The following is a 24,054-nucleotide window of genomic DNA, read 5'->3' as shown; positions in this document are numbered from 1 at the left end:
TGAGACCTAACTTTGGGGATTTTGTTGGAGACCCAACAACATCAGCAGCAGAGAGCGAGCGAGCTGGTGGTGTTGAATGGTGAAGTTCATTCTTTTCTTTCTTCTTTTATCAATAACACATAACATCACGCATTAATACATTAACTTAGAACATCCCACGTTCCCTTCACCATTTCACAAGCTCTGACAACTGTTCAAATGACGACGTTGTCTGACAGTAATTCTACATGCTGTGAGGACCACATCGGCATCCAAGTTTCTCACATCCAAGCTGGCTGTCCTTTTTAAAACATATTATCAAGTCATTATCAGGTAGTCTGTTCCTAATGTTTTCAGTCAGTTTGGACTGTTGGATAAAAGACATTATAAGCTTATCTGATTAATTAAAGAAAAGTATTAAAGTTAAAGAATGATAGCTAGCTTCTAGGCCTGGGTGTTATTACATGGTGACAAAATGACATCTCCGTCCTAGTGTCATATCACAATATTAATATAATATTGATCATTTGCTCAGCCCCACTGGCTGCATAACTGCTTCTCAAGCTCCATGGAGGCAAATTACTAAAAAAAGTGCGGATCAAAAATGTAAAACAAAGAAAAAAAATCATTAAAATATTTTTAAAACTGTTTTCAGAATTATTTCTGTTAAAGCAAATATAGATTACTCTTAGTAAACCCCCACTAGCACCACTATTAATACCAAAACTGCTCTCTACTATTCCAGGAACACAGAGGAATCTACGCCTAATTTATTGTTTCTTTCAGCAGGCCAGGTCAGTTTTCATTGCAGATCTGTGGTCAAATACACAGGAGTAAAAGGAACACACACACACACACACACACACACAAATACACACTCTCTCTCACAGGGGTCAAGTGTCAAAGGTTATATTGTGTGTGTGTGTGTGTGTGTGTGTGTGTGTGTGTGTGTGTGTGTGTGTGGTTGTATGTGTGTGTCTGTGTGTGGATAGGTCATGCATGTCTGCCCTCTGCTCTCTTTTCATTTGCAGTACATAAAACAACACCACCCAGGAATGGGTCATTCTCTCTCTCACACACACACACACACACACACACACACACACACACACACACACACACACACACACACAAATACACACTCTCTCTCACAGGGGTCAAGTGTCAAAGGTTATATTGTGTCTGAAGAGGATTTACTCTTTTGCCTGTTTGATCTCATACATGCACATGCTCAAACACACACACACGCACACACACACAATTACAAGAAGCAGTGTGGCCTGTATCACGTCTGCTGTTGAATGACCTGAACCAGACTAATACACGTCTTTCACTCCTTTGATGTCCTCGTATTAAAAATTGGATTTGATGATGTCGTTAATGTAGACAAATTACCATTTACTCTCTGTTATCAAATGAAATATCTCAATAATTATTTTACAGCTCTCACTGCACACTGGCTATTCTGACAAAACCATAGTGTGGCTGGGTGCCATCAGAGTCCTCTAACCGAGTGGTTCTCAAGGGAGTTTAACAGAGTCCCTAAAAAAATAGGAATTGTTTATTTTTTACTGTGTAATGCACTATAGAAGTGAGTCCAATGTGAGTAAGAGATAAAAGTGACTATTCCTATCATAGATTTCATCTAATATCTCCTCAGCTCTACTTGATAACTATAGAAATCTGATCTTTATCATATCTAACAACCAACATTTTTTCAGATGGAGGTCACTGAAGCAAAATCTTATTAAATATGGGTACATGGCTTAATGTGTATCAATTTAAGGGCCCCTGGAACAAAAAAGGTTGAGTTTAAAGTTTGTTTAACAGTACATCAGTTTCAACACTGCAGAAGTCCTTCTTCTTCTTACAGCCTGTTTTGATTGCATCGCTGCAGTTGTTGGGCATGTGCCACAGCGTTTGCACACAGCACAACACCTGCCCTTATATAGTTTTTAGAGGGTGCTAATATGCTACAAACAAACAATCAGCTAGCGCTTCCATTTTATGATCAGGTGGGACTCATCATTCAGCACACCTGGTTAAGAGCAGATTTGGACAGTTACAAACATCTGGTGCATCAGGAGTTGATTTTTCACATTTTTTTCTATTAACAGCAAATTCTGAGAAAATAGTAGCAGTTCGGTCAAATAAAATGAGTCAGTGGTGAATTAGAAATATCTAAAACTGCTTCTGTATAAACGGTATAACTGCAGGTAGTTGAAACACGTCAGTAAAATCAAGCCCAGATTTAATGAGTCAGATTCATGGAACAATTTCTCAGTACATTTTGTCAGCCGTAAAGTCTAGTAACAACAAAGGAAAAAAAAAACACAACAGGAAGTGAATTTCCTTAATAATTTAAATAAAACAACAAAGTTAAAGGTCTAAATCAGTGTGCATCATCAGCAATAATAAATCTTAAATACATTATAATGATCCGAGTTCACTCAGGGTCAGATTTACAATCTAATGAAGAGGCTCCAATTACACAATTTACTCAGACAGAAATCAGAAAATATATACACTGGTATTGCAACTAGCTATCTAGGTTATTATACAAACCCTTTCAATTTAAAAAAAAACAGGTTTAAATACAAAAATGCTTAACTGTGTCATCCTGTCTGTTGCCATGGTTACATTCAGTGACCGCTGTGACGCCTCTCTGTTAGCTGTGGCTACATGCTAGCTGCTGGGACTGGAAGCTACAAGCACAGAGTCACAACCGTGCTGTGTTCAGGTCTGATAAGCATCGTCGTTAAACTGATTTACCTTAAAAAAGCGCTGAAAATATTTCATGTATCTGAAAGTCATCAATGTCCTGATTTAAGTGCTTATGCATTTCCATTTCTCCAGATTAGCTTTTTCACACTTAAACCACTGAAAAGTGTAGTATTGCCCTCAGCCGTCATCATAAGAAAACGCTGGCATTGTGCTTTTCTTGCAAACCACAAATACTTTACATTTGTATGTTTCATATGTATCCTATAAACATCTCAAAAGTGACGTATCACATGGGCGGACTTTGTCATGGGGAGGTGGAAGGGATAGTGGGTGGCATTTCACCTGTGCAAGAGTTGTGTTTGAGACCAACAAACAACACAACCAGCTGTGTTTTAGCAGTCATTGTTGTGTTTCCAGTGGCTTTTTAGCCAACAAATGTGTTTTTTACCCTTTACTGTTTTTCTCAGCAAAGAAAAGTGGTTGTCTGCGTTTTCTACTGGGATTGTGCCACCCAAAACGGGTGCTTTTAAGGCCCAGACATGCCAAACTGACATGAAATAACTAACAGCAACTGACGGTAGCGTCGCCTCACATAGCCTGTCTCGGCCAAAAAGTTGCACTTGAACACATCGCAAAGACTACAACCAACAGCCACACAGTAAGTTATGTTCTACACCTGTGTGAGAGGAAATAATTCTCCATAATAGCAGCAGGCGATAGTGTGTATCCATCATTAAAAAATGGAATCTGGAAGAAAGTAATGATGCTAATTAGCCAGTTAGCACATGAACAAAGCACTCCAACGCTGAAACAACAAAGCATATTTACTGTGAGCCACTAAATAATAACACAAACCACCACAAAATGATCGATGGCTGAAGAAAAATAATCATACGCTATTTAACAACTTTGTTTCGATCTTACTCCCCTATGATTCCTTATTTTGTTTCTCCTCTCGTGCTAAGCTGAACTGCCAATGAAGAGTGATTTCATTAACCGACACCAATTCGACATGCTGAGTTGACTTAAAAAAAAGCCAGTAAGGGCTGATGAGAGCCAAGGGTGTGAGACAGACTGCAGCTATTAGGGTGACAGACGTTCAGTGATGGCCCAGCATTGACCAACAGCTAACCGTTGCCTTGGTGTGTCAGGGCCTTTAAGCCAAAACATGATCTTTTTTCTAACCATAACCAAGCAATATTTGTGCCTAAACCTAACCACACATTAACCACAGCGTTGCTGAAATATTAAGTTTCAAATTGGCCTTAACAACATACAAATGTGACGTATCCATGGTTTGCAGAAACATACGATGCCAGCATTTTTCCTGGCGACTGGGTTGGTTTCCCTCCAAATGTAACAGGCGTCCAGTATTTTAAAAATCAGTTAAAAACAAATCACATATATTCCTGCACTGACAAATGCAATCCATCATTTAAAATTACATGATATTTTACCTATTACTTTACCACACTGTTAATTATAGTGTTTAATACGAATATTTTCTCTTTTTCTGTGACTGCCAACTGTTGGTTACCATGAATGGAAGGCTTAATGAAACTTCAGGTGTGGTGTCGTATTTTGAGATAATCTTTTCTCATTAATTTCTGGAAGAATGACACCACTTCTGACAGTATTATTGCTGCAGCAGTTGTGGTGTTTTACAGTCATTATAAAACTACATGTCTAATTTAAATTGATGGATTACACCATTATGTCATGGCAGCAATAGCTATGTTGTTGTGGGCTGTTTTTCAGACAGAGGAAGCCTATGACTTCAGGAACTAAAGCTAAAGCAGTGTGAACTGGGGGTAAATACATGTGCACTGTGCAAAAATAATAAATTATAGCAGTATTATTTTAAAAACACAAGAACTTCATAAACTTCACACAACTTACTGCACTGTCATCCACAGACTTCGGTCAATGGTAATGTCATTTTGTGTCAATTCAAGAGCCAACATTACAAATGACTTGATGAAAATCCTTATTTTTTCACTTAGCATTATCTTTCTCTACACTTTACTTTAGCCATGTGTTTGATATTAAAGCCAGGCTTATAATTCGATCATGAAACCCGGACTTCTCAAATACCCTCATCATGCACAAGAAGCATGTCACCTCCACACACTGTAATAAAACATTTCCTTAATGTCAGGTTTAAGAAAATACATTCATTTTCCAACATAATGGAGACAGAAGTTTGCACAAAATATCAGCTAGATGGCGCCCACAAAACTGATAATACTATGTATCACATTTATTATGAAACAATCAATTTGAATTTATTTAGCTTCAAGGATTTAAATATTTGTTTAACAATTTTACATTTGTCAGTTTTCTCATACTTGGAATTTTCTCTTGGGTACAAACAAAATTGATAAGTGGTTCAGACCTTTGTATCAGACAAGCCTGAAGAGGAAAAACACTTATTTGACCAAAGAGTTAAAATGCCCTAATCTGAAGTTCATGGTTTAAATGTGACATTGAAACTAAATTGAGTTAAATTACACAACAAAACCAAATTTAATGCTAAATTAATAATCTGTCAACCATATTATTGTCATCATTGTTATTTTAGATATTATATTTTTTTTTATTGAACTGCATATTTCTATCTGCAGAATTGAAGTCCCTGCTATATGGCATTTTTCTTTTTACTCTTTGTTAAAGGGACAGTTATCCAACAAAATAAAAAAATCACCTGTGGTGCTATTTATCGATCTAGAATGTTTTGGTGTAAGTTTCTGAGTGTTTAAGATAACTGTATCAACTGTTACTTTATCATGGTGCAGAAAAAAGTGTGCATCTACTCATGGACGACAGGCTTGTTACCGCAGGAGATGAAAACATATATTGACTGTAATCTTATCTCGCTCAGTGGTGCTAGGTGAGCTAGCAGTACATGCACACTCCAGTTGGCAGGTGTAGTTTGGCAGAAAGAAAATAGTCCCTTCATGCAATTGCAGTTGCTCATAACAAGGTCTGTGGATTATCTTAAGTAACCGGGTCATGAACTCTTGAAAGAGACATTACTGTTGAGTTTTTCAAATGTATTTTTTGCTGCTCTAAGCACCACAAGTTTACCGCCTAGTTCCATTACATTTGAGAAAACGCGAGACACCTCTGTGGACGATATATCCAACACTCACTCACACCAAAACAATCAATAGATAAATAGCACGGTGTTCCTACAGCTCCACGCACGTGGGATTTAGGACTTTCTGAACTTTTTTTGACTGCCACTCAGAATTAATTTAAGACCAGTTTTGCAAAACTAAAAGAAAAACAAAAAACAGGAACTGACATGTATTACTTGGGGATGGGGAGAATTTTGCCCAAATATGCATTGCAATATAACACATGACTGGTGATATTAATGCTGGAAGCAGTCTGTAAATTATTATTATTTTTTATTTACTTATTATTTTAAGATTTTATAAATTATAAAATCCCACATTCTTAGTCTTTGCTATTTTAAGACTTTCAAAGTATTGATTTAAGAAATTTTAATGTGGGAGTAAACTGTCCATTTAACATTTTTGTAAATGATATCTGCCCACAAACGGAGTGGAACAGGCAGCATTATGTGGCGTTTTTTGGGGGGGTTTATTATGCTAATTTTCAAATTTTACATGTGCACACCTCTGCATGAACAGGTGACATTCATCAGACACAAACGATCAACTTGGGTCAAGTTAGTGCAGTTTGGTGACTTGGAACAAATACAAGCAACCCTCAAGGAAAAAAAGCAAGAGAGATTAACAACAGAATACAATAATGTTTTTGTACGAGGCCCCATGTGTTGTTCATTTTACTAAAATGGAAAAAAAAAAAAGTCTAGCATGAACCACAGAAAAACAGATCTAGTTGGATCTTGGACATTCAGGTTGTTACCACTGAACAGTGTATCAAGGTCAACTGTTCTGCAGAATTGCTCCAATGTACCTTTGTCATTAGTTACACTGGTAAATGCTACGAGTGATATTAATGAGTGGTTTTGTGTCAGCCTTGTATCAACATCCCTGTGTCACTTTCTACAAGAATGGGCCAGTGTACGTCCGACTCGTGAAGCAGCTGTCCAATAGCAAATAAGCAGGACTGTCCCGGCATCAGTGACGGGCTGAAGGCAGTGCTCAGCCTCCTCCCTCCACCAATCAGTAGTCACCATTTGTCAGTGCAGTTATCAGAGCTCATCTTCATGGATCCACTTTAAAACCTCCTTCTTTGCAGTGACTTGGTTTTAAACATGTTTCACTCCTTTGATTAAAATAATTACTAATATTTGGTAGCACAGTCTCTCTCACAGTGCAGTGGTGAATTTTATTTTTCTAACCTTTCTAATAAGATTTATAGGTTGTCATGAAAATCATTAAAATCCATTTCCACAATTTCCCATACTTTCCAGATACGTAGAGGAACCCAATCACCAATTCCCATTCTTCAGTGCAGTACGAGGATTTCGGCTGGCAGGCGGAGCTACGCAGCCACGTGGCCAATCAGGTATATGTTGTCATAAAGGTGGCCTACAAAGTCATCCGACACATTATGTGCTGCTCGGCGAGTATTCCTGATAAACTCCCTCTTGGACATTTTGTTTTTGACGTGGGGGCTGGTCAGGTCGATGGACAGCAGGATCAGACTGTAGCACAGCACATACACAGCATCTGCAGAGAGATGTGATAGCAGGCCATGATTATACAGGATTGTTCTTGTGTCTAACAAGCTTTCACACAAAACTCAGCTGCATGTGGCACTAAAGAGATCAGGTATTCCATGTAAAATCTGAGAGGTCAAAGAGCCCGTTTACACCTGGTATTAACAAGTGTCATGGATCATAGGATCACAAGTGGACAGCTCTCTGTCTGTCTGTTCACACCTGGAATTAAAATGTGTCTCCACATGCGTGTCAACTTCTGATCTGATCTAATTTCTCTCTTCTACATGCAAATAAACATGTACTTCTTTTTACTCTTCACAAAGGCCAAAAGGTGTTGTTTTTAAGCAGCGTGAGGTTTGTTATGATATGTGCACACATACACTTAATAAATCCCTCCAGGAATTTGTTTGCTGTTTTTGGTATCGTTGCCGCTTGAAAAAGCTTATTTCTCAGCAGCTTTTCTAAAAAAAAAATGCAATACCTGTTGTGATGTTTATAGGCATTTTTTGCAATAATATTGTGGGGGCAAGCAAAAATTTTATAGTTGCGACGCTGTCTTGGATTTGGAGCCTGATATCATGAGCATTTACTGTTTCCCACAGAATTAAAAATCTATTTGCTTTGGTGGAGAGGTGGGCGAGAGATTGGGGGAATTAACAGCTGACTGCTGACGATTCAGCGCTGCTGGATGAAGCAATGCTAAAGCGCTGTTTCTGGAAGCCCTATTAGCACTAGCTAACACAGCAGCTACAGCTAACATCCGACAGAGAGCAGGTAATATCACGCTGACACCAAAACAGACTGTCAAACCTGTTAATAACCGCTGGGCAACGTTAGCCGTGTGTTGCTAACAGCTAGCCCTGTCACAGTGTGTGTTACTCTGTCCCAGGCACAGAGCTCACACTCCTGCAGCTGTAGACTCATGATTAACAGAAACAGCGAGAGTATGGGAAGAGAGAGGGGAATAAAGGGGCTATACGAATCAACTCACTGCGTTTAGCTCTACACTCAAATCAGACCAGTTTTATATAGTTTGCCACATGCAACGCGCATGGGCGGCTTCACTTCACAGTAACAGCATCTTGGCGCGTAAACAGCTGACGCATACGGATTCTTAAAACGTCATCAGTAGACACAGAAGGTCACTGACAAAGCGGCAGCATGTGACAAGTTGAGATGAATATGTGTTTTTGTAACACCAGGTGTAAACAGGGCCAAAACCCCACCAGAGCCCCATATAAGCTGAAATTTCATTTTAAAGCATGTTTCATGCAGTCAGGATTTGCTAAAGTTTGACCTCACCATCACATTACAGAACAATGCCAAGAAGATCAAATCTCCTTTAACCCAAAATATTACTGCATGAGGAACCACCATAACAGGACAGAAACTAGTACTTCAGACTTGTTATTTTTAATATAGACACAATGAGTAAGACACAGTAATATAGATGGTGTTCTGCTAATAAACTCTAAAATGTTCTCCACTGCTGTGCCCGATCCTTTCCAGAGGGGACGGAGGGGCAGAATAGCAGTGAAATGAAAGGGCTGATTTCAGACAGGCAGCCATCCATCCATCCATCTCTAGCCTTGAGCTCAAAACCATTACACTAATCCTGCTAATCATATGAGAAGGTCCAGGGAGTTAACAGTAACAGAGTCAGGGATTGGTTTCTGTATGGTCTGCTGGCATTAACAAAGCCCTCAGTTGGTAAATGTACGGTCCATTGACAGTACTGAAGCCAGGGATTACTTGGAAATAAAACCTTGACGGTTTCCCCCTCAGTCTGTGGTCGGGCCGACGGGTCAGAAGTGTAGTAGCTTTAAAGTCACTTCTTCTGTCACTGGTTTTAGAGTGTTTGGCCCTCTCGCTGCAGGGTTTAAAAACTGTGATGTCTGGTTAGTCTCAGCACAGACTGGATATTAATTGTCCAAAGAGGACTTTTCAGAATATTTCAAAGACCCCCTGCTCTCTTTTGTGGCCTCATCATCAAGCCAAAATTTTGACCTGAATGCTAAAAACATTAAAAGCTTATCACTTTGCCTTGAAATGTATGTTTTCCAAAGGAAAAAAAAACCTCTTTTATTTAGGGCAATTGCACCACCTTCAGGCCTGACTGTCACCATACACATCTGTGAGCACAATTTGTGGACAAAGTTTGTGTACAAATGGATCATTTTAGATTACCACAGAAGGACTGAGTCTGTGTACACGCTGGCCAATAAGTAACAAAAAATTGCACAATAAAAGACTCTAAAATGTGATAAGTCCCTCAAACCAAGTATTTTGGTCACAATTCTTTAATGATCAAATGTAGCGGATCCTTATGAGAAATATAAAAAATCATTGTGTTTTTGTCATTCATGATTATAATATCAAAATATATTTCTAATATATATAATATATATATATATATATATATATATATATATATATATATATATATATATATATATATATATATATATATATATATATATATATATATATATATATATATATATATATATATATATATATATATATATATATATATATATATATATATATATATATATATATATATATATATATAAACATAAGATAAATGCACTGGCATGAAATGTACTGTGAAAATTTAGGGACCCAGTAAATAAATTCTCTTTTCAGTGTGAACTCATGACCTCTAAAATGAAGCAAAGTTTGATGAGAAGATTATAATGAAACCTACTTAACATGTTTCATAGATCATAATCCATTTTGGTTATGAAAATGAAAATTCCTCTTTGGCCACCTAAAAAAGACTGTCAAACTGCCATAAAATCAATCTCCTGCCACCCTTGCACAAACATTTCTGTGACCTTCTTGATTTGCCAAATTATCCTTTAAATTGACAAATAAAAAATATTTGTATGTATGCCAAAGACACATTTTTACAACTATTATGCAAGTGCTTGTGTGTGTGTGTGTGTGTGTGTGTGTGTGTGTGTGTGTAAAACTAACCAGGACTGAGGCCCAGCTCCCGGACAAGGCTTGGGTTACAGGTACAAAACCTGTGGCTGAACTTGGTGATGAGGGTTTCCAGGTACTCTCCTCTCTCCTCTGGAGCGTGTATGTGTCTGAAGAAATCCCGCAGAGCGTTGGGGAGGAACTGGTTACTGAAGTTATGGAGGGTCACCAGCTCGTCCAGGACATCCCGCCTGCACACACGTAAACACACACATACACAAACACAGACTAAATGGCTGGATTTTTTTCTATTTGTACACAGATAATTAAAGTTACTGAATTATGAGATTTGAAATTCTAAGAGCACCAGTATATGTATTCAGTACTGTATTAGACACATTAAAAAAACACCACTCCTCAGTGAACTAATATTAAAAATAAACCTATAATCAATAATTTGAAATATCCTCTAAACTACTGTAGAATAGTAAAGTACAAAACTACAAATAAGCCACTGAAACAAATTAACTTAAAGTTTTAAATAAATTTAAATAAAGAACTGATATAATAAAGTAAAAGTATTGTAATAATGTTATATAAAGTACTGTTTTAATAAAGTTAAACAAAAAACTGATACAAAAAAGTTAAATAAAGTACTGTTTTAATAAAGGTAAATAATGAATTGTTATGATAACGTCTTAAAAAAGAACTTTCATAATATAAGTTACATAAAGTACTGGCAAAATTAAGTTTAAAAAAGTACTGTTATAATGACGTTAAATCATACATTTTTAAAATGAAAGTTAAATAAAGTGTTAATATAATAAAGTTAAATAAAATTAATTACTGTTATAATAAAATTAAATTGTACTGTTATAATTAAATAAATCAAATTGGAACCACTGGTACTTTTATTCTGAAGAACCCAGTTTGTTTCTTCATGTGTTTCTTGTGAACTTGGAGCATCGGGTTAATCACATCAAGTATACTAAATATGTTGTTTCCCCTTAGTTCCCAAAGAGGTGTAAAATGTTTCATCATTACAAAAAGTCTAGTGTTGAGTTTTGTGGGTTTTCTGTGTTTCTGCGTTAACCTCTCGTCCAGGTAAATCCTCAGCATCTTCCAGTTGAGCCGTCTGGTGTAGAAGATGAACTTGGCAAGCTCTGTCGGATGATCCACTAGTATACCTTTAGACATGAAGTAACTGATACCCTGCACACACACACACACACACACACAGACATAAAGAGAGAGAATCATATTCTCTGAGTGCAGGTCCAACAGAGTCTTAATCCATCCAGACACACACTTTGATGTTAAAGTGACAGATTGGTGAAACATCAGAGGCTCAGAATAATGACATCATCAAACACATAATTTTGCCGTGAGATCATTGTTCCAGAAACCAACATGTGCATCGCACATACTCAACAAACACACGCTCACACAGAGCAGAGGCTGCGAGGCGGTGTGCGCTATAGGACTAGAGGTCTTGGATGTTTTGGCTTGTGTTACCTCCTGTGGGTTGGCGTTAAATGTTAGGCTGCCTTCATCTAGCTGCAGGTAGAGTCTTCTATATGAGAAACCAGCAGGTAGTCTTTGTTGTAGATGGAGCAGTGTCCCCATGTGGACTTACACAGCCTGGTGGATTGAGACATATTGATTATAAAATAGAAACATATGAAAAAAAAGAGCCCAATAGAACTTTACTGCAAACGTGTGGTGAAAAAAAGGCCTGTCTGGCAAGCTGACAGAAAATAGTTCAAAAAGACAGCAGCTGACAGAAAAAAATGTGTAGTCAGCACTTGCCAAAAACATGTCATTTATTTTCAATAACTTAAACTTTTTTTTCTCATATAGTGCTTTTTCTCATTCCACATTTGTCTGTACCTACATTCCCTTTTTGAGTGCATAAGTTGTTAAAACTGAGACGCAGCAAAAGTCTATCTGTCTTGCATATCAGTATAGCAGATCAGCTGTTGTCACTGCTCAGAAACCTCCTTACCCCTGCCACAGATATTCGTCATTTCCTAGGTCCTGCCACACACAGCCAGCCAGGCACAGATCAGTAGCATTCAGGTACGACAGTATGGTGATGCCTAATTCAGGCGGCAGCATCTCCAAATCTATAAATCCATGCTGTTCTTTTCCTAAAGTAAACAAGAAAAAATGGTGGGCAGATAAAGAAATATTTCGATTAACATTTAACCTCAGTTTGACACAGGAATCCTCATGTTCTTTTTATTATAGTATGGTCTCAATTGCTAGTTGTAATACTTTTTGAATACTGCATGATGATAAGTTTGTGAATGATGGTCCCCTTTAGAGTAAAATAGACAATAACGCCGGGTAAGCCTTAAGGTGTAGCAACGCATACCCTCCCTATACCAGCCTCTTGTCCGAATATGGCCACCTCTTGCTATAAAAAAAACAAACAAAATGGTAATTCAAAAACCAAAGGGTGACTAAGTGCCCTTCTTTTATTCAGTCTATGTTTAAAGATCAGTGCAGAGATTTTCAAACCAAGCATTTCTTCTCTTTTAAGTTTGTTGTTTTACTTTCTTTGTTTGCTTAGCGTGTGTTTTGTGTGTTCATACCACCGATGCGTGTTCTCAACAGATGGTAGATGTCGGGGCCGTAACACTGCTGAGGAGCTCTTTTCTGGGGACCACCATCTTTCCCTAGGAAAAAAGAAAAATCATGATCATTTTTCTATTTTGTTTATTCACTCACTGTCATTACTTGCTCTTTTTAGCATAACATGGAAGTGGGAGCATGCATTGTGGTGTAAGACTGACCAGGCACACTGAGTCGTTATCATTTACCTTTGTAAAGTTAAAGTGATAGTTCAGGGTTTTTGTAGTGGGGCTGTATGCGATACTTATGTGTAGTCAGTGTATCACATAGAGTAGCTGGTGGTCGGTGTGCTCCCAGTTTGCGCACTCCACAGCTCAGCTGATGAGAAATGTATTGCCAAAGGAAAAGACTGTGTGACGGCGAGGTAAAGCCGTGAAAAAACTCTAAATATAGCATCCACTTAGACTGATATTGGTTTGTTTTTTTTTTAGATAGGCCTTTTTTAAAGTGGATAAAACATGTTTTGATATCTATGCCTGTGGAGTGCACGCCCTTATGCTTCTGCAAACTGGGAGCGCACCGACCACCAGCTACTGTATGTAACACGCTGACTATATATAAGTATCTCATACAGCCCTACTTCAAAAATCCAAAAATATCCCTTTAAGATCACATCTCATACCTAAAAATTCATGCTAATCTAGTATACATCCGGCATTTCTCAAAATCGACTAAATTTTACGTCATACTTAGAATGAATGGTATGAACAGCATGTTTGTATGCCATTTCAGACAGAGCCAAACTGGTTTGAGCAGAAATACAGGAGCAACAATGACAGCCAGCTGGGGTTCGATGTAGAGCAGACGAAGGGAGGAGAGCGTTGGAATCGTGGAGGTAGAAAACTAGTAAGAGTTACTTGTGAGTGTAGTTGTTATTTGAATTACAGTTACAAACAAGCAGCCAGTGCAAGTCTTAACCAGTACTAAGCAACGTGAAATGTTGCATATTGTTTTCAGTTCATTTGTTACTTTTTTAACTGCAATTACTCTGTAATGGCAGAAACTGTGCAGTTTGGGTGGGCTTTATTTTATTGTCTGTCCAAAAAAATCTGTTTTAAACAGGCCCTCTTTTCGTGTCTTAGATCTTTCATAAATGTACACAGTGACCTCTGACTCTGATTTTTATCTGTACTTATTCTTCTGCAGAGTTAAGTCAGTCAAAGAACATTCAGACAGGGATTACATTTATGACAAATAACATAATCTTTGGCATTAAATACTCTAGTCAGACAGTTAAATAAATTCATAGTCTTCATTTCGTTTAAATAAAAATGCATAATGCTACGTCATACATCAACAATAACGTTTAAAACGAAGCTGTTGAGTTAAACAAAAACAAACAGGTGGACAGATTTTAGTTTGTGCTTCTTGTGTTGATACTGAGCTGAAAATTTATCAAGGACCGTCACCGAACCTTAAAAAGAACCTTATTAATCAGAACATACTCATATTTTGTCATCCAAAGATACTATTAATGAAAAAAAACAAAAATGTAAGCATTACCTTGCTCCCGTCTTCCTCCTCCTCCCTGGTCAGCCAGTCGGTCTGCGAGCTCTTCCTGAAGCTGCTGCTGTTGTCTGGGAGGCAGCCTCCACAGTGCTTGACCCATCTATATGACAGTGCAGTAACACAGTACATGCAAGTCACTGACATGATGACAAAATAAATGCTGTATTACAGCAGACTGTGCCTGCAAGCTTTTCCACTTGACCTTTTCTCTTTTATACCTCACAGGAAAAGTACTGCTCGTGATCAAAGGTTATTCTATCAGCACTATATGACAGTAATCTGGTCATACTTTAAGATTTTTTTTGTATTTATTACATCCCATTTATGTTGTGTGCATGAAAAAAACATTTGGTAACATATCTGACCAAACTAGTTTTGTGTCTGCCAGTTAGTATTTAGACAGGAAAACAAGTAATATATGGAGAAATATTTTGGCACAGGCTACATGGAGGTTCACTTACTGCTATGATCTTCCATTAATAACCTGATAAGACAGGTAAATCCACTTGTGGATTCACACAATTCAACACCGGTTTGATAAGTCTGCCCAACAAAAGTATCCTCTGATGCTACAAAAGGGAATCTAGTGAATCTCTGGATATTAACAATTCTTATGGTTGATCACATTGTAAAACACTGCTTGTGTTTCATGTAACGCTGAAATGCTGCTGAAATAACACTTAAATTGTCAACAATTAAATTCATTGGCAACTAACCTGACAATAAGTCGGTCTGAGTAACTTTTTCAAGAAAAAAGTCCGAATTCTCTGGTCCCAGCTTCTTAAATGTGACTATAATCTGGTCTCTTTGATAGTAAATTGAAAATCTTTTGTTTGTGGACAAAATAAGTCATTAATCAAAAAAACAACTGACAGATTAATCAACAAAGAAAATACTTAAGAGTTGTAGCCCTGTGTTCATAATTACATATTATCGGTTTGAGTAATTTATTTAAGAAAAAAAAGTATCTGATTCCAATTTCTTAAATGTGAATATGTTCTGGTCTCTTACTCCTCTGTGACAGTAAACTATATATCTTTGGGTTGTGGACAATATTTGACGTCATCTTGGGCTTTGAGGAGATGTGATCCCCATGTTTCCCCTTTTCCGACATTTAATAGGCCAAACAGCTGATTGATTAATCATACAAGTATTTGAAAAATTAATTGACCACGACAGTAATTGAAAGTTGTGGCTTTGGTTAATAATCATATATAAAGGCTATAAATATATATATATATATATATATATATATATATATATATATATATATATATATATTTATAAAATAAATTAATAAAAATAAATAGAGTTTATGATTTTAAGATGTATGGTTTTGCTAATATTAATGCCTTCATTTATTCTTTTTTAACTTATTATTAATATAATAATAATTATTTTTTTTGTTATCAAAATGTATTTAAATTTACTTTTACATTGAATTGCTTTGTTGGCCTGTTTTATGTCAGTTCTGTCTATTTGCATCTGAAGCACTCAGTGCATGTAATGCCCATATTGTGAATCACATTGTGCTGCATTTCTTGTATGAAAGGTATATAAAATAAAGTTTCTTAATCTTATTAAATAAATAAATAAATATATACAGAAACAAATAGCTCATTTTACATGGCAGACAGCACTAAAGTCTTACTGAAAAATTATATGATTGTGCATGAGATTACACACCCACCACAGACATAATGTATGACATCCTTCTGCTGACAAATTACTGTCAACATCTGCTCAAGATTGTCAGAACTCTGTGCTGACAACTTCAAAATTAGCTTCATAGGTTAGTCGACTCCTAAGTGAACAATAAACAAAGCAGTAATGCACTGTTTTTCCCTCTCAGCTTGTCTATCCTCAGCTGTGTTGCATAAACAAATCCATTACACTGTTGTAAACATCAACGTTGGAAGTTCCAGCAAACAAGGTAGTGTGACCTTTAGTCCCGCCTCCTCTTTGTCATCATTGGTCACATAGACCAGAACAGCATTCAAAGTGGAACATCATTGGCTGAACTAACCATCACTCACAATCTGTTGTTACAAATCCCCAAGTTAGCTTACCGAGCTAGTTTAAGTTGACGAACACAGTGTCGTCACAAATCGATTGATTTCGATGATCTGTTAACGATCATTGATGGTATTTCTTTTACCAGTATGGTGCAGTAATTCTGAATGAGTACGGTACAGCGGCTTATCGTTAACCCTGAACAACCTACCTGAGTTTAGTGATTCCTCTGACAGCCCGACCTGCACACAAGTACAGCTGGAAATGCGGTTTCGTTGCTCTCAGACGGATCCAATTGTCACTTCATTTAGACAGAAACAAATAAAAACAGAGCAGTTGCTCCTTCGGTTCAGGAGGAACCTTTCATACATCATCTGTTTTTCACACTCCTCCTCTTGTCACCGCTGCCCCTCCCACGTCCTCTCCCCAGTCATCACAGAAACAAAAACACAGAAAGAAAAATTTAAATTTTATCATTTTGAGTCAAACGCGTTCATTTTCTACATCAACATGCCCTGAATTCGACTATTTAGTAAACTGATGACAACGGAAAAAAAAGCAGAAAACAGTGTGCGTACAGGTTACGTTGCTGACGTCAGCTCGTTACGTTACGTACGTGCAACAGCCAATCCTGTCTCGTGCTGTCGATCACCCGGTAGAAACAAAACCAACTTTAGCTACTAAAAATAGCCAGCGTTAGCTTAAAACAGCACATTTTGTAATAGTTAAACTTTAATTTTGCATATTCAACACGACATTGGATGTTTGTATCAAGTATTTGGGGCTTTAGTGTCTTCTAACTTCGCGTCTTGCTCGTTGTCGTTGTCAGGTTTGTAACGCTGTTGCTGACTAACTTCGGTTAGCCGTTTAGCTTGACGCTTTTAACGTTGCTCTCTTACTTACAGATTAAGATGCTGTCTGCTGGAGATGTCCATGGTTGTCTTCGTAGACTGGAAAGTCTCTTGCGGGTGATAAAATACCCGGGATGTGTCGACTACGATGGGTAAGAAAATAACACAGATCAGCAACCAATAACGATTTCTAGTGCTAGAAGCAGGGCTCCAACAGTCATGACACAGTCATGGAAAACCTGGAATAGTCGTGGAATTTTGCAGGCTAACTTTTTAGGTCTGGAAAAAACAAGGAATTAGTAAAAATCATTGAAAATTTTGAAAAAGTCATAGAATTTTGTTGTCTGTAGTGAAACTGGTTGTAACAGCACTGCTCTGTAAACAACCTTCCATATAATGCAACCAATATAAGCAACTATTTGAGATTGCAAAGGCTGCTAATCATATACAGTAATTAACATCTGGAGTAAGGTATACTAAACATTCTGTTGATTATGAATAATCAGTCATTTTTTATTATGGGTTCTTGAAAAGTTATGGAAAGTTTTAGAAGCCCTTGTGACGCTACACGTTAATATTTAACTAAGCAAACATAAAATTGAATGAGAAATGTTAAGCATGACCTTTGACATCATAGTTAGTAAGTTTGTAGTAATAGCAGTTGGTAAGGAGGTTACTTACACAGCAAACTGCACTAAATGCATTTTTCATGACTAGTTCAATTGCAAATGCTCCTTCTTTCCACTGTGCTGTCAGACATAATACAGTCAAACAATATTGATGTCCTTTATAGACTGTATTTCTTTTTTCTGAGAGTAAGGGATGGCTGGAGTATGATTTTTTTTTTTTTTTTAAAGATATCACGTCCTCTCCAGAGTTATATTTTTCCTTGAGCCTCCCTGAGTGACGGGGGGGGGGGGGGGGACAGCATGACCTTCCCTCCACCATAAATAACCATATTTCACAGGTTCTGCTAATGATAAATAGTGTGATTTTGAAGATTTTAAAGAAAATGCGATTTTCAGACCCACTTGTGGCTTCTGCGGGTATTTAAAATAAATACAAAATACAACCATTTAAAGTTAATTGTCTCTCCCTTAAGCCAAATAAAAAAAAAAACAACTCATTCCCTCCTGTTTGGTTCATATTAACACTTGTGGCCTGTCTCAGGTGCTGCTAATCTGCAAATCAACATACAAGGCATCACTATTGTCCCAGTGTAACGCAATGAACACACGTATATTACATGTGGGTCCAGGCTTACCCTCATTCACCTTTATTCCAAAAGGAATTGCAATATTCTTTTAATCTTGTATCTTAATGTCTCGTCACAATTTCACTGTTTCTTTTCCAGCATCCAAACGTAGTCATTGTTTGTATTAAACATTTTGCATTCTTGTGTAGGAAGGGACATCACAGACATAGACATCCCAAGCAAAAACAAAGAGAAATCGACCATGACAATATGAGATGCGAGAGCTGGCAGACATTGTTTATGCAGAACATATCAGTTCTGATACACAAATGCACCAAACCTCGAGCTGCACAGCACGTCCATTAAATTTTGAGTTTACATAAACAGAGTTTGTGTTCAGATAAATATTTGAATACAGAGTGGAAGGCAATGCATATGTCTGTCAATAACACACATGATAACGATTGCTTGGTATACAATATGTTTGGTTTGTTTTTCGGCTCATCTAGTCCAGATTTACTCACATGAATGTGAAAGTAATTAATCAGTAATTAAATTATTTCGACATATTAACTGTTATTCAATTGCCATTAAGTTTATATTCACTTGGTAAGACAAAATGCATGTGTTGCAACTATTGTCTAATGCAATTCTGTGAACTTTTTACACTCCTTTGAGCTGTGACAGTTGTTTTTAGGAGAGTGCAGTGTGGACAGTGCATATCAGTTTCTCTTTTTTATCATTTGCAGTTTTTCTGACAATTCTGCACATCATTTTTTGTCTCCCCACCAGCCTTTCCAAAGGAGACCCGTCTGCTTTTCTGCCAGTTGTGAGCTTCACCCTCACCTCCTTCTCTCCACCTTTTGCTGAGCAACTAATGGAGGCCGGACTGGAGCTGACGGGAAAAACTGACCTCCGATTCACTGACACTTTTTATAAGGTAATACATACAAACAGATGTACACACAGATGTAGCATTATGAAAGGCTGTCGAGTTTCTCAATTCACATTTGTCCCTCCCCCAGTGACTACTAATCCACTAGTGTACATTGGATTTTAACTTAATGCTAACAATTTTTCTACTAACCTGTAGTGGTCCATTCAACTGAGTATATGTGTTTTTTGTGTAGGTAATGCGAGATATCTTTGACTATAAGCCCATACTGACCAAGCAGCAGTTCCTCCAGTGGGGTTTCACCCAAAGGAAAATCTCTGTCGTATGTGACATCATAACTTTGGTCCTGCAGAAACACAAGCAACTAAAGAAGGTACAGAAGTTTTTCTTTTTTTTCAAACATACATTTCTGTGTGTTTTTAAAAACAGACACATTCAGAGGCATAATCTGCAACTGTAATCTGTGACATTAAAGGCAGCAAAGCATTCTGCCTTTTGTTGTAATTTGAGTTTAGAGGAAATGACAAAACAGTAGAGAAACATCGGTCAACAAACGGCTTGTCTGTACGTAGCCAATAGATTTGTGTGTTTATGTGTGTTGTAGCCGAGAGTCAGATGTCCTGCCTCACACAAGAATGGCAGAGGACAAGCTCATCCAACGCTGACTGATGCAGACACTGTAAGTACAATGTAAAGTGCTACATCAACACTAACAGTACGCAGTACCACGCAGCATTACACACCATTCAATAAGAATAAGAATCATAAGAATTAAACTGGCCACCCTACAAAAACTGAAAATATAAGGAGGACATGAAGCTCTGAAGTTTTTACTATTATTTTCTTGCAAATTTGCATCATTATATATTCAATTCAATAGACCCCAATAATCAAATAACACATGGTTAGATATAAAACATTTTTTTGTAAAGACACATTTATCAGTTCTCAACCAGAACATCAAACACTTGGTGGAAATTCCATAAAATCACCAAAAACACCTTTGCGTTATCTGATTTTACTCCCATCTGGAACAACCATGACTTTTCAAGTAAAAAGAAACCCCTTAATTTCCGCTCATGGCCTGAAAAAGGCATCACCCATCTTATACACATCTTACATAATAACACCTGGGTTTCATTCTCCCACCTGGTCCAGAAGTTAGGGCAATTGTTTTTGGAATATCTGCAACTTAAATCATCTGTTCAAAGAAAATTTGATATTATTGCTACCAACCTACATCTTCCTCCCTCAGCTTCATTTAAAGAGGCCCTATTATGCTGATTGTTGGGGTCATATTTGTTTTTTGGGGATGTACTAGAATAGCTTTATAAGTTTTAATGTGTAAAAAAAAAAAAAAAAAAATTTTTTTTTTTTTTTACACTGCCTTTTTCTGAAAATCCTCTGTCTGAAACACTATTTAAACTCATGGCCAGCCTCCCTAAAATATAAATGAAAAAATCCCCTGAAAAATAACAGTAATAAGAAATCTCCTTACCAAAATATGTATAATAATATTACAGTCTGACAAACTCTCGATACCATCAGAAAATGGGCAACTAGACCTATCCATCACTTCTGATGCCAACTTCTGGAACAACATTTAAAAAATCGTCTACTTCATGACAAGAAACGATAACCTACAGCTCATACTGTATAATATACTCCACAGAGTTCACTTCTCTGGGTAAAAGATGCCACGCTGACTGAACTACATTTATGCTGCCTGACACTGCACGCCCATTCAAGTGGTCACAGTGGGAAATAATAATACAAAAATGTTTGATGACATAGTTTCTTTATGTGTTTCAGGTGTTCGAGAAGCCATTTATTGTGAATCACATGGAAAATCCCTCCACTTTTTCCACAAACTCCTCCCATGCAGAAGCATGCTCCTCCCATAATAACGTAACCTCTCATAACGACGTGTACTCCAGTTCTCCTGAAAATGGGATCAGAGAGCTGGCAGGACAGGAGGAGGACAAGGAAAACGTTCTTCACGTAAGCATTTACCAAACAAGTATCAAGAGTAAGCAAAATATTGTGAAAGATGCTAGTCAATGGGTTCAATGTAGTAAAAGTTTTGACCAGTTTGTCAATACATGGAGCCAATAAGATTTAAATAAAGACAGGATGTGGCCGTTTTCCACCGCTGATATAATGGTGTTGGGATGTCGATGAGAAAATAAAAATATTCATTTAAATGAATTTGTTTAAAACTATGTGCTTTAGATTTGCAACTTTCCCCATAACAACAAGGTGACTTTTAGAAAACTGAAGACGTAAAGTTCTATCACGTGTGTGTAATATAACTGTCTCTCCTGCCTTTCAGTCATCGGAGGTGGAGGGAAGGCTCTCAGCACTGGAGGCTCAACTAGGGAGTCTTCAGTCTGGACTAGATCGACTCAGTATCCTGGAGAGACGCCTGGAGGAACTTGACAAATGGAGAAACACAGACAAGGTTGACATGACATTCTTTACTTCTTTAATATCTTATCCCATTTATTCAATAAAAGACAGTATGAAAGTTGTAAAAAAAACATTCCAACTGCAGCCACCTTGTTATTCATCATATTCTGTTCCAGACTAAAGGAGAAGTCATCACTATATCGAGAGAGAGCTGGGAAAATCTGATGAGCAGAGTTCTCTTATTGGAAACTAAACTAGATCTGAGCAATGCACAGGTAATGCACACGCTGTGACATTTCAGTTTAACTTCATTTCCATGTAAAATGTAGCCACTGAACGTCTTGTTTTATACTCTGTTTCTGCAGCAGACACCCTCACATGACAATGGTGCAGTTATAACAAAATGATCATTAAAGCAAGAGCACTGTGTTGTATATACTATAAGATTAAAAAAATCCTTTGATGCCATTGAGGAAATGTTGCAGCAGCTGAAGTACACAGTAAGGATATGAAAAAAAATCTAAGATATTCCTAAATAAAAGGTAAAACAGCATTTTTGAGGGAATACATTGTTTTCTTTCTTTTGAGGTCTTTTTTTGGTTACGCCTCTTTTTTTAAGTGGCTAAAATACGTTTTGCTCCTGACCCCGTCCACAACATTACATTGTTTGACTTCTGTGGTGGTACTTGGCGTTCTAACTGCCTTTTGTATTACACTGACTATGGATAAGTACCTCATACAACCTAACATCAAAACATCTGCGCTATTTCTTTAAAATGTTAAATGCTATAATGTGATTAATTTAAAACTAGCACTAAGCCAGTTTTCAGAGTAATCCCTGACTAAGCAAAGTTTAAAACTGACCCTCTCTGTTGCATTTGCCTTTGTTTTCATGCCTCTCTCAGTTAAGTGTCCCGCCACCATGTCCGTCGTCTACCTCCTCCTATTCCTCCAGCTCCATGTCTGATGAATCAAAGGTGAGGCAAAACGCTCAATCCTCCCGTCACGATGGATAAACCATCTTAGATTTCCAGCTTTTCAGTGATTAGGTTCATTAACAACATCACCAATTTTTTTGTATTATTTCTTTCATGTTCTATTGTGCTGTGTTATTAACATTTCCAGGGATTGTTAAAACAGCCACACTATTTATAAGAGGTAGAAAAACACTAAGCACCTTCCACTTTGCTCCATTAAAAAAAAAAGAAAAAGAAAAGAAGAAATCGTAATTTTGGGGATTTGGAGTCTAACCCCAGTTTGCATGACGGCACTTTTGTTATTATTAATATTATGTTTTATTGTGTTAATTGTTTGAGTGAACGTGAGCAGCTGACTTCGGGAATTTCCTTCGGGATAAAAAAGTATCTATCAGTCTGTCTGGTTATGTAACTGTAACCTGCTGTCATTTAAAATAGAAATGATAAAAAAGAGCTTCTCAAAAAAGTGCTTGACAAATCACTTTTTCCCCCAAATCTTCATTTAAAAAATAATCTTCCCCAATGTTCAAATGCCATTATAATTTTTGTAAAATTAAATGTAAATTTAAATGTAAAAATGTAAAATGATATTATTACATGGTGCTGCAGTGAGTCTTTCCTCAGACCACATCACCTGATATTTGTTTGGGAGCAAGAAACATAATTAACTTGTCTGTCCTGTTTTTTTGTCCAGGAGGATCTTAAGGACCGACTAGAGAGGATCGCCAACATGTAAGTCCTGTTTTAATGATAGTTGTTCACTGTTATGTACTGAGTTCCTTGTAGAGGCCTTAGAAATGGCCTCTGAAAAAGAGTTCACAATTTACCACATCAAGGTTGTGAGACAGATCTGCTGATTTTTAGTCACTGATCTTATTTTTACATCCAGCCTGGCTTCATAACAGCAACAAAAGTTGCCTCTCCAAACTTTAATTTTATGAATGTGTCCGATGTTGTAGAGGAGGCGTTGGTGTTGTTGCCATATTTTTGATTATCCAATAATATGTTTGTTTGCATTTGATAGATATAACTCTATGTGGTATAAAACTCATTGTCTGTGTGTTTATGTGTGTCTGAAATTTGAAGGCTGAAGAGCACCTCCAGTCTGCTGAAGAACACCGAATCCTCCTCAACACACTGCAAATAAAGTATGATAATTGTCATTACAGTTTGTGTTTAATGTAATACATTACACCACAATTTTCATGCACTTTTCTATCTCACTGGCATTTTGAATGTTCCTAATTTAAAATATAATCACCATTATGTTGCTCTCA

At 37.2% G+C, this 24,054-nt stretch overlaps 2 protein-coding genes across 2 annotated transcripts; one reads left to right on the top strand and one right to left on the bottom strand.

Annotated features, from left to right (window-relative positions):
- Positions 1-6,293: 6,293 nt before the first annotated feature.
- Positions 6,294-16,819, bottom strand: fbxo8 (F-box protein 8). The gene is given in 9 exon segments (XM_042485374.1): positions 6,294-7,370; positions 10,346-10,542; positions 11,385-11,503; positions 11,807-11,886; positions 11,889-11,932; positions 12,297-12,441; positions 12,889-12,972; positions 14,432-14,537; positions 16,662-16,819. Coding segments are annotated over 8 exon segments (963 nt in total). The 5' UTR covers positions 16,662-16,819; the 3' UTR covers positions 6,294-7,182.
- Positions 16,820-17,108: 289 nt separating this feature from the next.
- cep44 (centrosomal protein 44) lies at positions 17,109-23,940 on the top strand. Its single transcript, XM_042485730.1, has 11 exons — positions 17,109-17,279; positions 17,356-17,453; positions 19,289-19,436; positions 19,627-19,764; positions 19,996-20,070; positions 21,204-21,392; positions 21,724-21,852; positions 21,977-22,075; positions 22,706-22,777; positions 23,472-23,509; positions 23,864-23,940. The coding sequence occupies exons 2-11, from the start codon at positions 17,362-17,364 to the stop codon at positions 23,922-23,924; spliced, it is 1,041 nt and encodes a 346-aa protein (XP_042341664.1). The 5' UTR covers positions 17,109-17,279; positions 17,356-17,361; the 3' UTR covers positions 23,925-23,940.
- Positions 23,941-24,054: the final 114 nt, after the last annotated feature.

Source organism: Plectropomus leopardus, chromosome 4 (assembly GCF_008729295.1).
Source record: "Plectropomus leopardus isolate mb chromosome 4, YSFRI_Pleo_2.0, whole genome shotgun sequence".
NCBI lineage: Eukaryota > Metazoa > Chordata > Actinopteri > Perciformes > Serranidae > Plectropomus > Plectropomus leopardus.
Note: the sequence above shows the minus strand (reverse complement) of the source record. Positions and strands in the feature narration are given on the sequence as shown.